Source organism: Kogia breviceps, chromosome 4 (genome assembly GCF_026419965.1).
Source record: "Kogia breviceps isolate mKogBre1 chromosome 4, mKogBre1 haplotype 1, whole genome shotgun sequence".
In the NCBI taxonomy this organism is placed as follows: Eukaryota; Metazoa; Chordata; class Mammalia; order Artiodactyla; family Physeteridae; genus Kogia; species Kogia breviceps.
This window is the reverse complement of record NC_081313.1, coordinates 118880139-118894519: the sequence shown is the minus strand read 5'-3', so window position 1 is coordinate 118894519 and position 14381 is coordinate 118880139. Positions and strand designations below refer to the sequence as shown.

General features: G+C 35.7%; 1 protein-coding gene across 1 annotated transcript in view; it reads right to left on the bottom strand.

The window, feature by feature from the left end:
• Positions 1–14381, bottom strand: part of NDFIP1 (Nedd4 family interacting protein 1) — a 51332-nt gene that overhangs the window by 16793 nt on the left and 20158 nt on the right. The window contains exons 2-3 of the mRNA XM_059062252.2: positions 3532–3619; positions 4–134 (exon numbers count right to left, since the gene is read on the bottom strand). Of these exons, the coding sequence (XP_058918235.1) occupies positions 4–134; positions 3532–3619 (219 nt within the window). The remainder of the gene's footprint in view (positions 1–3; positions 135–3531; positions 3620–14381) is intronic.

Here is a 14381-nt window from a genome sequence, read left to right as displayed (position 1 = left end):
TACTCTTCCAGGAACCAAAGGGATAGTAGCTTCAGCTTTGGTTCTCTCAGCTTCATCATAACTGGGCAGTGTGGTAGCCACATTGTAAGACGGGGGCTTTGGAAACCCAGACTCATCTTTGTAGTCAAAATATGCTGCAAAATAAAAAGGAAGTCACAATAATCTGAAGATTAGTTGAAATGAGGAAAAGGAAGATTTCTGCTAACTCTGGCAAACAAAAACCAGCCATTCCTCTAACAATACATATAGAATAATTGAATCAAAAGGTGTTTAAAGATGAACATAAGACTGGGAATGATTTTTAAATGTATCCACTTTTCAATTATTTAAATTCCACATTCACTTTGCCCTCCCAAGTGCTTTTGAACACTTTTTTTTAGCTGTTTATGTGGTGTGTTCACAAAAGGCATGTAATATTAATAATGGCATAAGGTAAAATTTAAGCTAAGAATAATTCACCTGTGTGTTTGGAAATCTGTACCATGGTGTCCTCCCATTTATAAACATGAAAATAAACTTGAAAAAAAGTTAAAAGTCATTTCTCACAGATTTTGGCTCTTTTGAGTCTTTCACATTATTTTTGCCATGTATTGTTTTCTGTGAAATGCCTACGGTAACTACAGGTTCAGATACAGAACCATTATTTATTTGTGTGAAATCTTGCATTCCCTCTTTTTAATACTGCATCTTCATTCTCACTGCCTTCTATTATAAAAGATTCAATATGTATTATTAGAAAAGATCTATTTACAAATGGATTAAATTTCTACACAATTTTTGAAAACACTTAAGAATTTTGAAAAAACTCCTATACTTCATCAAGATTAACATTTTCCTTTTCTTTTTTCTCTTTGGTTAATTAAAACTAACTTCCAATTTTACTGTAGTATATTACTGAAATTATCAATCAATAGAATTCACCTCATTAACAGAAAAAAGGAGAAAATTCTACTGTCATCACATGGGCAGAAAAAGAATTGACAACATACCTATTAATAACAAAAAAACTTAGCAAATTAGGAATACTGTAAAAGAAAACTATGATTCCTTAACCTCTCACAAATCTCTATGAAAAATCTAGAGTAAATATCATAATTAATGGTAAATTATTAAAAGCTTTCTCCCCTAAGATTAGACAATCAGACAAAAATGGCCCACCATTACCACTTCTAATGAAACATTATCTTAGAGGTACTACTAGTTGATACAATATGGAAAGAAAAGAAAATATAAGACATAAGAATTGGAAAAGAAGAAATCTACCCTTAACCATGGATGGCATAATTACATACGTAGAAAATCCAAGAGTATCTACAAACTATTAGAATTAATATATGAATTTAGGAAAGTCTCTGAACATATAGTTAATAAAAACCATCAACTGTATTTTCATATGCCAGCAACAAACAAAATAAAATTATACATGGACCTTTTATAACAGCACCAAAATACACCAAATACCTAGGAATGAATCTAATTATCTCTATATTGAAACTCACAAAATATTATTGAGAGAAATTAAAGATCTTAATAAATGGGAGGGATTTAATATAGACTAGAAGATGCAACATTATAAAGATGTTAATTATCTTCAAATTGATACACAGATTCAATGTCATCCCAACTAAACTTCCAGCAGAATTTTTGTTTGTTTCGTCCCATTTTATGGAAATTGGCAAACTGATTGTAAAATGTAAATGAAAATACAAAAAGCCAAGAAGTATCAAGGAAATCTTGAAGAACACAAAGGCTAAAGGACCTAATTACCAGATATCAAGATTATAAAGTTCTGGAATTAAGAAAGTTAAGCACAGGCACAAAGATGAATAAATAGACCTAAGAACAGAATATTTAGTCCAGGAAACAGATACACACACACACACACACACACACACACACACACACACACAGTCACTTGATTTACGACAAAGGTGACATTACAGCAGTGGAAGAAGAATGGTCTTTTTTTTTTTTTTTTTTTTACCCCTCCCCCGCCCCAGAATGGTCTTTTCAATAAATGGTGTGGGACCAAATGGATATCCATATGGAAGAACAACCTTGACCACTACCTCACACTACACAGAAAAAACAATTCCAGATGGAATGCCCATCTATCTAAATGGGAAAAATATCAAAGGTTTTAGAAGAAAATTAGGAAAATGTGTTATTGAAACTAAAGCTGCCACCTAATCCAATTCAAGAAATTTGTTTTTCTCTATGTCAAAATAACTATTTTATATACATTACACACACACATACATATATATACATGCATGTATGTGTATATAAAACATTGTATATATAATTTCCTTAAAAATTTCTTTTTATTTTTAATTTAAAAGTTAATTTACAAATTGAAGGGTACAATCTGAATTCGCCCATAGCCACAGTAATTCTGAATACATGAACAAAACTGATACCTACTACCTTAAGGAAAACTTTTTTTTTGGCTGCGTCACGTGATCTTAGTTCCCCGATCAGGGAAGGCGCCCAGGCCATGACAGTGAAAGCCCGGAATCCTAACTACTAGGCCACCAGGGAACTCCTCTTACTACCTTAAGTTGAGGGAAATCAAGAACATTTTTATTTCCCTATTTCAACAGATTTTTAAAAAATGGGATCCATCAATATAGACATCTCACATAATTTTAAGTTTCCATGAAAAGTTTAACGACAATCTTTTCCATTTTATTTAGTACATTCAAAACAAACAAAAATCCAATATTTGTTAGACTGTTCAAATTTATATACCACAAATTAAAACAGGTAAAGCGAGTATACAAAATAGTGACTTGTGCCTTTTTTCCCCCTACCAACATGTGTGCACCACTCTTATTTCTAACCATCAGCCAGGTACTTGCCACTCTGCCACAGTTCTGTTTCAGAGAATATGGAAGAGGCTCCATCAAAACTGGTCAATTTTCAGTAATTAAAGCAGAACTGGTTATCACAAAGATCTAATAAACAAAAGTCCTGAACTACTGCAATTTTCTTTCTTCTCCCTCATCCCTTCTAAACATACATGTGCAAATTATAAAGATAATCTGGCATAAGATGGGAAGATGAAAGGTTAATTAAGGATGATTTAAACTATGAGAAACAAAATGAAAGAGTTGGGAGACTTCTAGTTTTTTTATTAAGAATTTATTAGCATAAAAGAAATCTAACATACTATATTCCAGGTCAGGTCACAGGTACTAGAATCAAAGAGCAAAACAACTAATGAGGAAACTACAAAAAGAACAGCAACAGAAAAAACAGGTGATCACCTGGTTCCTGAATTCTACCTCCTTTATATTAAGATTCTGTTGGAATGAAACTGAGTTCCATAAAAAAGCCACATTGGAATGGGGTTTTATCTGTTTTTCAGAACTGTGACTTTTTTTCACCTCAGACTACAAACTAAAAATAATGTCAAAGACTTCTTAAGGAAAGCTGAAGCAAACACAAACACCAACAAATACATAGCAGACAAAAGCCTCTGGCTAATGCATTTCAAGAGCTCAGCAGTCACCTCACCCTATTACCTACCTGCACTCTCTGCAGAGATGCTGCTATAAGGTGGAGGAGCGTCCCCTGCAGCTTGTTCCGGCTCTCCAGGCTCTTCTTCATTCTGCAACTAAATAAAAATTTCACATTTTAATGCAATCATAAAGCCAATTAGACAGAGGAAAACCTGAAAACTGGAAGAGCCTTTCTGGAAAGCTGTTTTGCAATGTGTTTCAAAAGCCTTAAAATGAGCAAATCCTTTGTGAAGTATTCTAATCCCAGGAGTTTATCCTAAGGAAGTAATCAGACAGAGGCAAAAAAGATAGCCATAAATGCTATCGCAGCAAAAATTAGGAACAACCTAAATACCAATCATTGGGGACTTATTAAATAAACTACAGTTCATCTCACAAAGGATTACTAAGTAACCACAAAAATGAAAATGAAGAAAATTCGATGACTTGAACAGATATTCATGCTGTACTGTTACATGAAAAAAGCTAAGTATACCCAAACCATATGAATCATATAATTTGGTTTTGAAAGACAGATATGTGATGGAAAGCAGGTCTGTAAAGATAAACATCTACAGTTTACCCTGGTTATCTCAGGAGATGCAATTAGAGGGGATTTTTTTCCTTGTGTATATGTACATTCTAATTTCTTGTAATGAACATTTATCACTTAATTTTTTCCGTTAGAAAAATAATCTAATAATAACAATCTGTTAAGGCAAAGACAAATCACAGTAAAACCAAAGTTTACCATAATATCCAGTTTGTGCATAGAAATTATATCTTAAATAATTGAGATACTTACAAAAACATAAAATTCCACCTAATTCTACATATAACCTCTGTCAATACATCTTCCTCTTCCATATCTCAGTAACTTTCTCACTCACTAGTCAAATCTACAGCTCCAGTTACTTTAGATAACTGACATTGAAAGTGTCTTCCTGCCATTGCCAGTCTGGATAGTCTATGCAACTCATCTTCATAAACAAAGACATGTGATTTAATTTTTCCACTGTCACGACTACAGTTCATTTAAAAGATGAACTGGCTAAGAGTCAGTCTATTGGTGGGCAGATGGGAATACACTTCAGAGGTGATGGAAGTATTGTTACCTGATCTGGGTGTTGGTTTTGTGAATGTCAACTCCATTAATGTTTAGTAAATGTTATATAAATATATATGATTTATGCAGCTTTCTGTGTCTATATTTTACAAGGGAATTTTAAATAAAAAATTAAAAACATTAAAAAAAAAGATGAAGTGGCTGAGAATGGGAGTCAATCTGTAAAGTACTAACAGAGTATTTATCAGTGTAACTGACTTGGGGGTCTGGGTGCCAGCTGTGTACCATGAAGCTATATAGAGCCAATTGAGCCAACTGCAAAATACAAACCCCTCTAAACCAACTGCTGCAAAGAACCCTATCTTGAATTGAAACAGAAAAAGAGAAAACCTGACCTGTCCTAACATGAAGTAGATATTAAAGTAATATCTCAGCCTCCAATCTCTATGCTATTCAAAACTGGGAGCCAACAAAACCTTTCTGATTAGTATTGCAAAGCATTCAACTTCAAATGAATTCTCCCAAACTTTCATCAACATCTACCATCTGGGCACATTTTTTTGAACCCTAGTTATCTAATGTTAAACCTAAGGCATTCCCAAAATAACTGCATTGTAACATAAGATGAATTTTCCTTTCAAAAGAAAGGAAAGGACAAAGTAGCTACAGTAAATCCAAATGTTCCTGGGAGACCAAATCAGTAAATTATTTAAATAGAGTTCCTGGGGTCATGTTCACTTGGAATATTTTTAACATCATCTGTAGCTCTCTAGACAGGGTATTCTCAACCTACTACTACCTAACCACTCTTGAATGCTGCAAAAAGTACAAAAAAGCAGTCCAAAAAAAAGTTGCAGAAAGCAGCAAAAAGAGTCAGCAGCAAAAGCAGAGGCAAATACAGACTTACTTTCAAGAATGTTGCCTTAACTTACTGTAGCCAGTCATGTTCTTTATTTAAACCTAGCTTGATATATTTTTTTCCAACTTGATATTTTTGATTTGATAATTCTTTTATTTCCTGAGCTTGGTCAAATAATCATGTTACCTCTGCATAATTTAGGTTTTAGAAAGAAAGCATGAGAATTCTAAGAAATACATAATTCTAAGAAATAAAGCATAAAGGAGTTTTAATGCCTGTATCTACAAGATAGGTTGCCTGTCTCCTAGCAACCTGGAAATGTGAAATTTGATCATTCCACACCAGGGTATCAGATAACAAAGCAAAGAAATTCCAATTGGCTCAGAAACCCCCATTTTCTCTTTGATGAGGAAAAAAGAAACATTTCCAGATGAAAATTTTTACTCCATTAAAATTCACCACTTCAGAATCATATTATTAATTAATAATTAGTAATTAATCATACTAATATTATTTCCAACTGAAAAAACATAACCAACAAAAAACACCCACTATGATTATGGAGGCTCCGCATACTGGGATGATTCCAGGACCTCACTCTACAAAGTTCCCAACTCTGGTGTTTTCTATAATGCTGGTGATAAATTTAGGCTCCACCAAGAAAGGTGCTTAAAATGAAACACTATGATGTGGGAGGGAAAGAGGGAATCACCTTCAAGAAGTATTTAGTGACCGCCATCTGTGTGAATAATAACTTGTTATACAATAGAAGCCCTAACTATACATCTTTTTACACTTCGGGGGCATCTATTGCCATTAATTTGGCTCTGCCAGCCAAACAAGCCAGGCACTCACTAACAGGGGTGGGGGGGAGGGGAAAGGTGGGGAGGACTAGAACTAGAGTGGGCCTTACCTATAAGGCTATGAAATTGGTTACTTGGTTCCAAAATGTATTTTTTTAAATATTTCTTTATTTTTAAAATTTACTTAGGCTGCACCAGGTCTCAGTTGTGGCATGCAGGATCTTTTAGTTGCAGCATGCAAGCTTCTTTAGTTGCAGCATGCGAACTCTCAGTTGCGGCATGCATGAGGGATCTAGTTCCCTGACCAGGGATCAAACCTGGGCCCCCTGCATTGGGACCGCGGAGTCCTACCCAATGGACCACCAGGGAAGTCCCCCAAAATGTATTTTTAAGGTTCTCCTTTTCTGTCCTTGGGAACCTTTCCTGTGTGGTCCTCCCTGCCATATCCCAGGGATCCTCAGGCTCTCCCAAGGCTAAGAGAATAAGTCTCACTGTCAATTTGGGGCTGGCGTTGGAAAGATGCCCAGTCTCTTCTAGCAACTGGGTCAGTGGAAGCCTGAGTGCAACCTACCTGTTACAGACTCCTGGTTGTAGGGGATACTGAGAAACAAGTCTGAAAAGTGGTGGGACTTTCTGCTCTCTCCCTACTGTGGGGGGTGTGGGGGGGTGGTCCTTTGATTGTATAATTGTGACAGATAATAAATATCTTTGCGGCTCTGGATTCTTCTCGGTCACATAATTTTTTTAAACAATTCTCATCAATTTTACTTATCTCCAAATAAGATTTAAACTGTGTTTTTTCCAAACAGAATTATACAATTACCTATACATGCCATATAAAATACTGAGTTTAATACAAAACTATGTCTCCACTGCTGACAAAGAAATAATTCAATCATGTGAAAATTCAGATGTTCTTTCTCTTTGCCACTCCCCGGACATTGCCCTTACTCCCACTTTCCTGATTACCTGCGTTCCTCCTTATACCCTGAGCAGACTCTGTTATGGCGCCCCAGAACCCTAAAACTCTTCCACATTCCCATTTTATAAATATGTCACAATCTCCTATGGTACTTCTTAGCCTTGATCCCCCTCAGGTTAAAAAAAAAAACTACCTACAAATAGGTGCTAAAATGCTTTGTCCTCTAGATTTAGCCTGTGAAATACAGCACATCTAAAATGAAGGATGTTTTACCTTCCTCTGTATCCTATCCATACTGTTCCTATTAGAAATAAGTATATGGTGTTTTAGTTGGAAAACAGAATCTCCCATATAGAAATCATACATAGCTCCAGTTCTAATAGAAGCAAACTTGAATTAACAAGTTTAAAGACACGTAAACCCTACAGGTTTAAATTCTTATTTGAGCTCTCACCCCAGTAAGAAGGCTTCCTCACTGCCCTCCCGTAAGTAGTTCTAAAGATGTTCTTCAATTTAGAAATAAGCTGTTTTTAAGCAATAGAAGAGCAAGGGCTAGGATTAAGCCTAAGTAAGGGTCAACATTTACAACTAAAGGCACTTACGTAAAAGTCATTCTTGGATTCTCTCTATTTACTAAGGATGGGAGAACAACAAAAAAACCTACTAAACAACAAAGAGAAAAACCAAAAACTCATAAATCCACGAGAAGAGGTATTAAAATATGCCTCATAATTCACAGAAACACAACAAATATGTGGAAAATAATGTTGAACTTATCCAATAAGTCCATAAAGTTACAAGTATTTTCACCACTCATTTTTTTCTTGGGTGAGTCCTATTTAAACGGCAAGAAAATTCTGGTAAGTTTTAAATCCCTTCTTTAAGTTAGTAACAGTCTCAGAAAAGCCTAAACTTTAGCTTTAAATGCTATTTACCACTTCTAATTTTAGAGTTAATTTCTAAAACTTTTACTTAAAATGCAATTTTTTTTTTTTTTTTTGTGATACGCGGGCCTCTCACTTCTGTGGTCTCTCCCATTGCCGAGCACAGGCTGCGGACGCACAGGCTCAGCGGCCATGGCTCACGGGCCCAGCCGCTCCGCGGCACCTGGGATCTTCCCGGACCGGGGCACGAACCCGTGTCCCCTGCATCGGCAGGCGGACTCTCAACCACTGCACCACCAGGGAAGCCCAAAATGCAATTTTTTAAACCTCTCATTACCAACCCACTATTTCTGTGTACTCTTCAAATCCCACCAAATGAGACAGTATAATCACCAGAAAGTAAACAAGCACATTTCTTTAGGTAAACAACTGAGTACGCTATTTTACTGTGTTGTTCAGAAACAGCTGAAGTTTGTGATGACTATAAATTTTCTATTCTATATAGACTATAGTTTTTTTGTAATTGAAGTATAACTGACATTCAATATCATATTACTTTCAGGTATACATTATAGTAATTCAATATTCATATACATTTCAAAATGATCATCACCATATCTAGTTACCATCTGTCACCATACAAAGTTGTTATAGCACTACTTACTGTTTTCCCTGTGCTATACATTACAACCCCGTGACTTATTTATTATATTTTAAAACTGGAACTCTGTACCCCTTAATCCCCTTCACCTATTTCACCTGCCCCCCAACCCACCTTCCCTCTGGCAACCACCAGTTTGTAGATTTTTAATTGTATATAGTATACTGACTATAAAATATTCTACCACCACCAAATTCTTTACATTCAAGAATAGTTCTCCTAGGACTTCCCTGGTGGCGCAGTGGTTAAGAATCCACCTCCCAATGCAGGGAGCCCGGTTCGATCCCTGGTCAGGGAACTAGATCCCACGTGTATGCCACAACTAAGAGTTCGCATGTCACAACTAAGGAGCATGTGTGCCACAACTAAAGGAGTTGGTGAGCTGCAACTAAGAAGCCCGACTACCTCAACTAAGAGCCGGCAAAACCAGAATTTAAAAAAAAAAAAAAGAATAGTTCTCTGCTAAATTACAATTAATTAGGGGATGACATTTATATAAGGTAATTTTGACAAAGAGAAATTCAACAATAAAAAGACAATCTAATTTTAATAGACATTTCTCCAAAGAAGATATACAAATGGCCAGTATACATGAGACACTCAATATCATTAGTCATCAACAAACGCAAATCAAAACCACAAGCTATCTTGTCACATGGATGAACATGGCCATAAAAAAAGGAAAAAAATCAAGTGTTGAATATATGGAGTAATTAGAACCCTCATACACTGCAGGTAGGAATGTCAAATAGTACAGCCACTGCGGAAAACAGTTTGGTTGTTTCTCAAAAAAAAGTTAAATACAGAGTTATAAAAGGATCTAGCAATTCCACTCCTAGACATATACTCAAGAGAAATGAAAACATATTTTCACAGAAAAATTTATATATGAATGTTCATAGCAGCATTATTTATAATAGTCAAATGGTTCATCAAATGATGAATGGATAAACAAAATATGATATATCCATACAAAAGGATGGATAGGAATAAATCAACCTAACCAAAAAAAAAAAAAGTGGCAAAGTACTGATATGTGCTAAAACCTGGGTCAACCTTGAAAACATTATTATGCTAAGCAAAGGAGCCAGTCACAAAACACCACATATTGTATGATTCCATTTATATAATGTCTCCAGAAAAGGCAAATCCAAGAGAGACAGAAAGTAGACTGGTGGTTGCCAGGTGTTGGGGAAGGGAAGAAAGGGGAGTGACGGACTGCTAATAGGGCCATGTTTCTTTTGGGAGTGATTCAAATGCTCTGGAACTAGACAGTGGCAATGGTTGCAAAACCGTGTGAACACAGTAAAAATCACTGAATTGTACACTTTAAAAAGATGAATTTTATGGTATGTGGATTACATCTCAAAAAGAGAGTATTTTCTAAAACTGCAAATCTATATAACGCACATTTCATTTAAAATGACACTGAAAACTGACTATTCCAGGGCTTCCCTGGTGGCGCAGTGGTTGAGAGTCTGCCTGCCAATGCAGGGGACACGGGTTCGTGCCCTGGTCTGGGAAGATCCCACATGCCGCGGAGCAGCTAGGCTCGTGAGCCATGGCCGCTGAGCCTACGCGTCCAGAGCCTGTGCTCCGCAACGGGAGAGGCCACAGCAGTGAGAGGTCCGCGTACCGCAAAAAAAAAAAAAAAAAAAAAATTGACTATTCCAAATCAATATTTCCTTGCTAAATCAATATCTATGTCCTTTAATGGGAGGGGATAGGTCCTGATCCCACCAATATCTCCAGAGCTTAACACAGAACACATATATATGAATGGATAAAAAGAAAAAAGAAAAAAAAGCATTGAATTGTAACTTCATCATGATTTTTTAAAAATTCCTTAATATCCTCCTTTCCTGAAAAGAAAAATATTAGGATCAAGAAATTAAAAGATAGTTTGACTAACAATCTGTTTTAAGAGAGCTGAGAAGAAACATCATGTTTTTTTCTACTTTGTTTACCTAAAGATAACTTTAAAAACAACCAACCACCAGATTTAGACTATCCCCAACAGCAGCTCTCATGGCAGAGGGAAAAGATAAATACAAATCCTCTTAACAGCAAAATGAAAATGCAATTAAAAATCAAAATTCACCAAAGCAAAGTAATTAGAATAATGCTTTAAAAAGACAATGACAATAAGAGATGAAAAGTATACTACAGTAAATTTCCTCAGAAAGGCCAGCAGTTCATAAAGCTTTCTATTTAAAGATGTTAGTGGTTATCACCGTTAACATACATAAATACAACTGATGAATATAATCTAGTTTGGAAGAAGAGAAAGTATTCTAACTCAGTATTTATGTTAGTCCTTAGAAATGAGAGCAAAAGGGACTTCCCTGGTGGCACAGTGGATAAGACTGTGCTCCTGATGCAGGGGGCCTGGGTTTGATCCCTGGTCAGGGAACTAGATCCCACATGCATGCCGCATTTAAGACCCGGCACAACCAAATAAATATATTTTTAAAAAAATAATAAATTTTTTTAAAAAAGAAATGAGAGCAAATGCTACAAACTATGATCACCAAATGCTACAAACTATGATCACCAATTTGATGGCTTTTCTTTTTTTCACCTGAGGTCCAAATAACAAGTGAAGGCATACCATCCGGAGAGAAAAGAGGAAGGCAAGATAGTAGCCACTCATCACCAACTCCAACTCTCTTAAGAAGCCAAGGCACTAGGAGAAATAACTCCTCACCCATGAAGGCACTAAACTAGCCAACTATGGCTATGATAGTGGCATTATGAGATTTTTGGGTGGCACCAGAAAACTGCCATCAACCTGCTAACCCCTGGGATCCACATGTTACATCCAAGTATTTTCACCACTGACAGCTTCACCAAGGCACTGTCAAGTAAATGGTGCCCAGTGTTTTCTGTCACCTAGCTCCAGCAAAATCTACAGCCAAGAACCTTCCAGGTTAATGATAAGTGCCCCCTCACCCCTTGCCATGCTTCATGATTTTATAAAGATTGGGGAAATAAGGAACAATCACATGGTGTTCAAATAGTAAGTCTCTCTGCCCCTGAACATAATATGTTTTAAGAAGTAGCATCCAACTATGTACTAACCAATCCATGACTTGAGTCTTACCTCTTCTCCACTTTTTGGTTCCATAAGAAAACTCAGCTCCTAGTTCAGTGCTCCAGAACCTACTTGGAGAAGGAATTAAACGTCCTAGCAAAGACAAGTTGAACTGGAGACTAAACACCTGGCTTGTTCCCCTTGCCTTTGACAGGACAGTTCATCTTTTGTTTACAGAATAAACAATATGAAAATAGGAGCTAGACCAGATTCATTTAAAAATAGTTTACATAAAATCTAGTCCATGAGTGGTAAATACTGTTTGTTTTTAAAACCCTACATGTTGTCCTCTAAGATACGTTAAAGCTCTAAAATATCATCACGAAAGCAAAAATGAACTCCTAATTATTCACCACTTAAAATGATGTATTAAGCAACACTTTATGAAAAAAAATATTGTCCCAACAGAATGTGGACTACAACTGGCATCTATTCAATGGTTCTTTTAAATTTCAAGAACAATTTTTTACAATTATCTGTTCCTATTTATAAACTCACAACAGAACTGAAAGGATTTTGGACTTGGCATGCAGAACATTTCTAGTCTCCATTAAGATTTTATACACACATATACACGATAATACACACATATATACATGTATGTGTAAATGTATACATATAAAGACATATATATTAGGATACATATATGGCATACATACATATATATGTCTCTCCTAAAATCCTGACTGGTAAAACAATTATATAATGCAATATTAAAATTTCAAAAGAAGTCAACCCTTTTAAATCAGTACAATACAAGGCTATCATCAAACTACATGCCTATCTAGCAATATATTTAAATTAGTTTGATTTGTACAACTTTTCTGAAAAACAGCTGTACTGCAGAAAGAGTACTTAGAATGTAAATGCGGGGACTTCCCTGGTGGTCCAGTGGTTAAGACTCCTCACTCCCAATGCAGGGGGCCCAGGTTTGATCCCTGGTCAGGGAACTAGATCCCGCATGCCACAACTAAGACGCGGTGCAGCCAAAAAAAAAAAAAAGTAAATGCTATTAATGTAGATACATAACCTACAGGAGTAGAATTAGATATAAATATGTTGTGATTCATGCTTTCCATTCTCTCCATTGCCTTTTCTTCTGCAATAGCCCACAACAGCCTTCCTCATGGATAGTCAGAAATTTGAGTGATTTCATTCAATGAAATTTTACCAGGCACTATTACATGCCACAATCACACCAATTTGACTATTTCCCCTTAATATTCCTGAAAGAACACTTCCATTTTTTCATTAATTTTACTAGAAAGACTGGTTGCTATTTTAAGCCATAATAGTATTATTTAGGCTGATAATTGGGGATATTAAAAAGTTAATTTGATGAAATTTGTTAAATGATGCTTTATGTACAATTATTAAGATCAACATTTGTCAACATCGACAAAATACTTTTCCATTAAATCTACTGATAGAAGCACTATTCCTATATACCAAAGGAAATTCTTTCTTAGGTACAGTAACTGGTTTCTTCTGGGATCTACTTGTTTTTCATGTCAGTATTTTCTACTCTGTGGTCAGCTTAGTGTTTGCGTCATCACAAGGAATGGCATATTTTTATCAGCAAGTTCCTGCAGAAGTAGTACAAATCCATCTTACAGATCTTCAAAAGTGAACTATCAATTTCTTCATTTATCATTAGCTTTTTTGTGTACAAGGTCATGTAGATGTTCACCCACATGTGCTTCTCAAATTAAGAACTTTTATTCATTCAAAAGACCCTACTGAGAGAACACAGACAACCCAAGATAGAAGACATATTTTCTGGACAAAGGACTCATATCCAGAATATATTAAATAAAACTTCTAAAAAGCCATAACAAAAAGCAAAACACCAAACTGAAAAATGGGCAAAAGTCTTGAATAGACACTTCACAAAAGAAGATAGCCAAATGGCTGATAAACATATTTTAAAAGTGCTGCATTTCAATAGTCATCACAGAAATGCAAATTAAAACCACAGATAATAGTTAAAAATAAAAAAGCAGAAAATACCAAATGTTGTTGAGGGTACATAACAACCAGAACTCTCAAACTGGGAATGTAAATTTGTACAACCACTTTAGAAAACTGTTTAGCAATATCTACTAAAGATGAATTCATACATACTCTATGACCCAGCAATTCCACTCTAGTTATACATCCTGACAGAAACACACGTGTTCACCAAAAGACAAACCAGGATGTTCAAAGCAACAGTATTCATAAAATTGGAAACTACCCAAATGCCCATCAACAGCAGAATGGGTAACTAAATTATAACTTCACACAATGGAATATTATTACAGCCATGTGAATGAATAAACTATAACAACACACAACAGCAAGGGTGAATCTCATAAACATAATGTTGAGCAACAAAAACCAGACACAAGAGCATTTACTGTATGATTACACTTATGTAAAGAGCAAAACCAGGCAAACCTAGTCTGCCAACTGAGTGGGTTACCCAGGGTAGGGGCACAACTGGAAGGGCACATGAAGGGAGCTTTTGGAGTGCTGGTAATGCTGTTGCTTGATCTGGGTACTAGTTAATGTGCATGTTCAGCTTGTGAAAATTCACTGAATTACAAT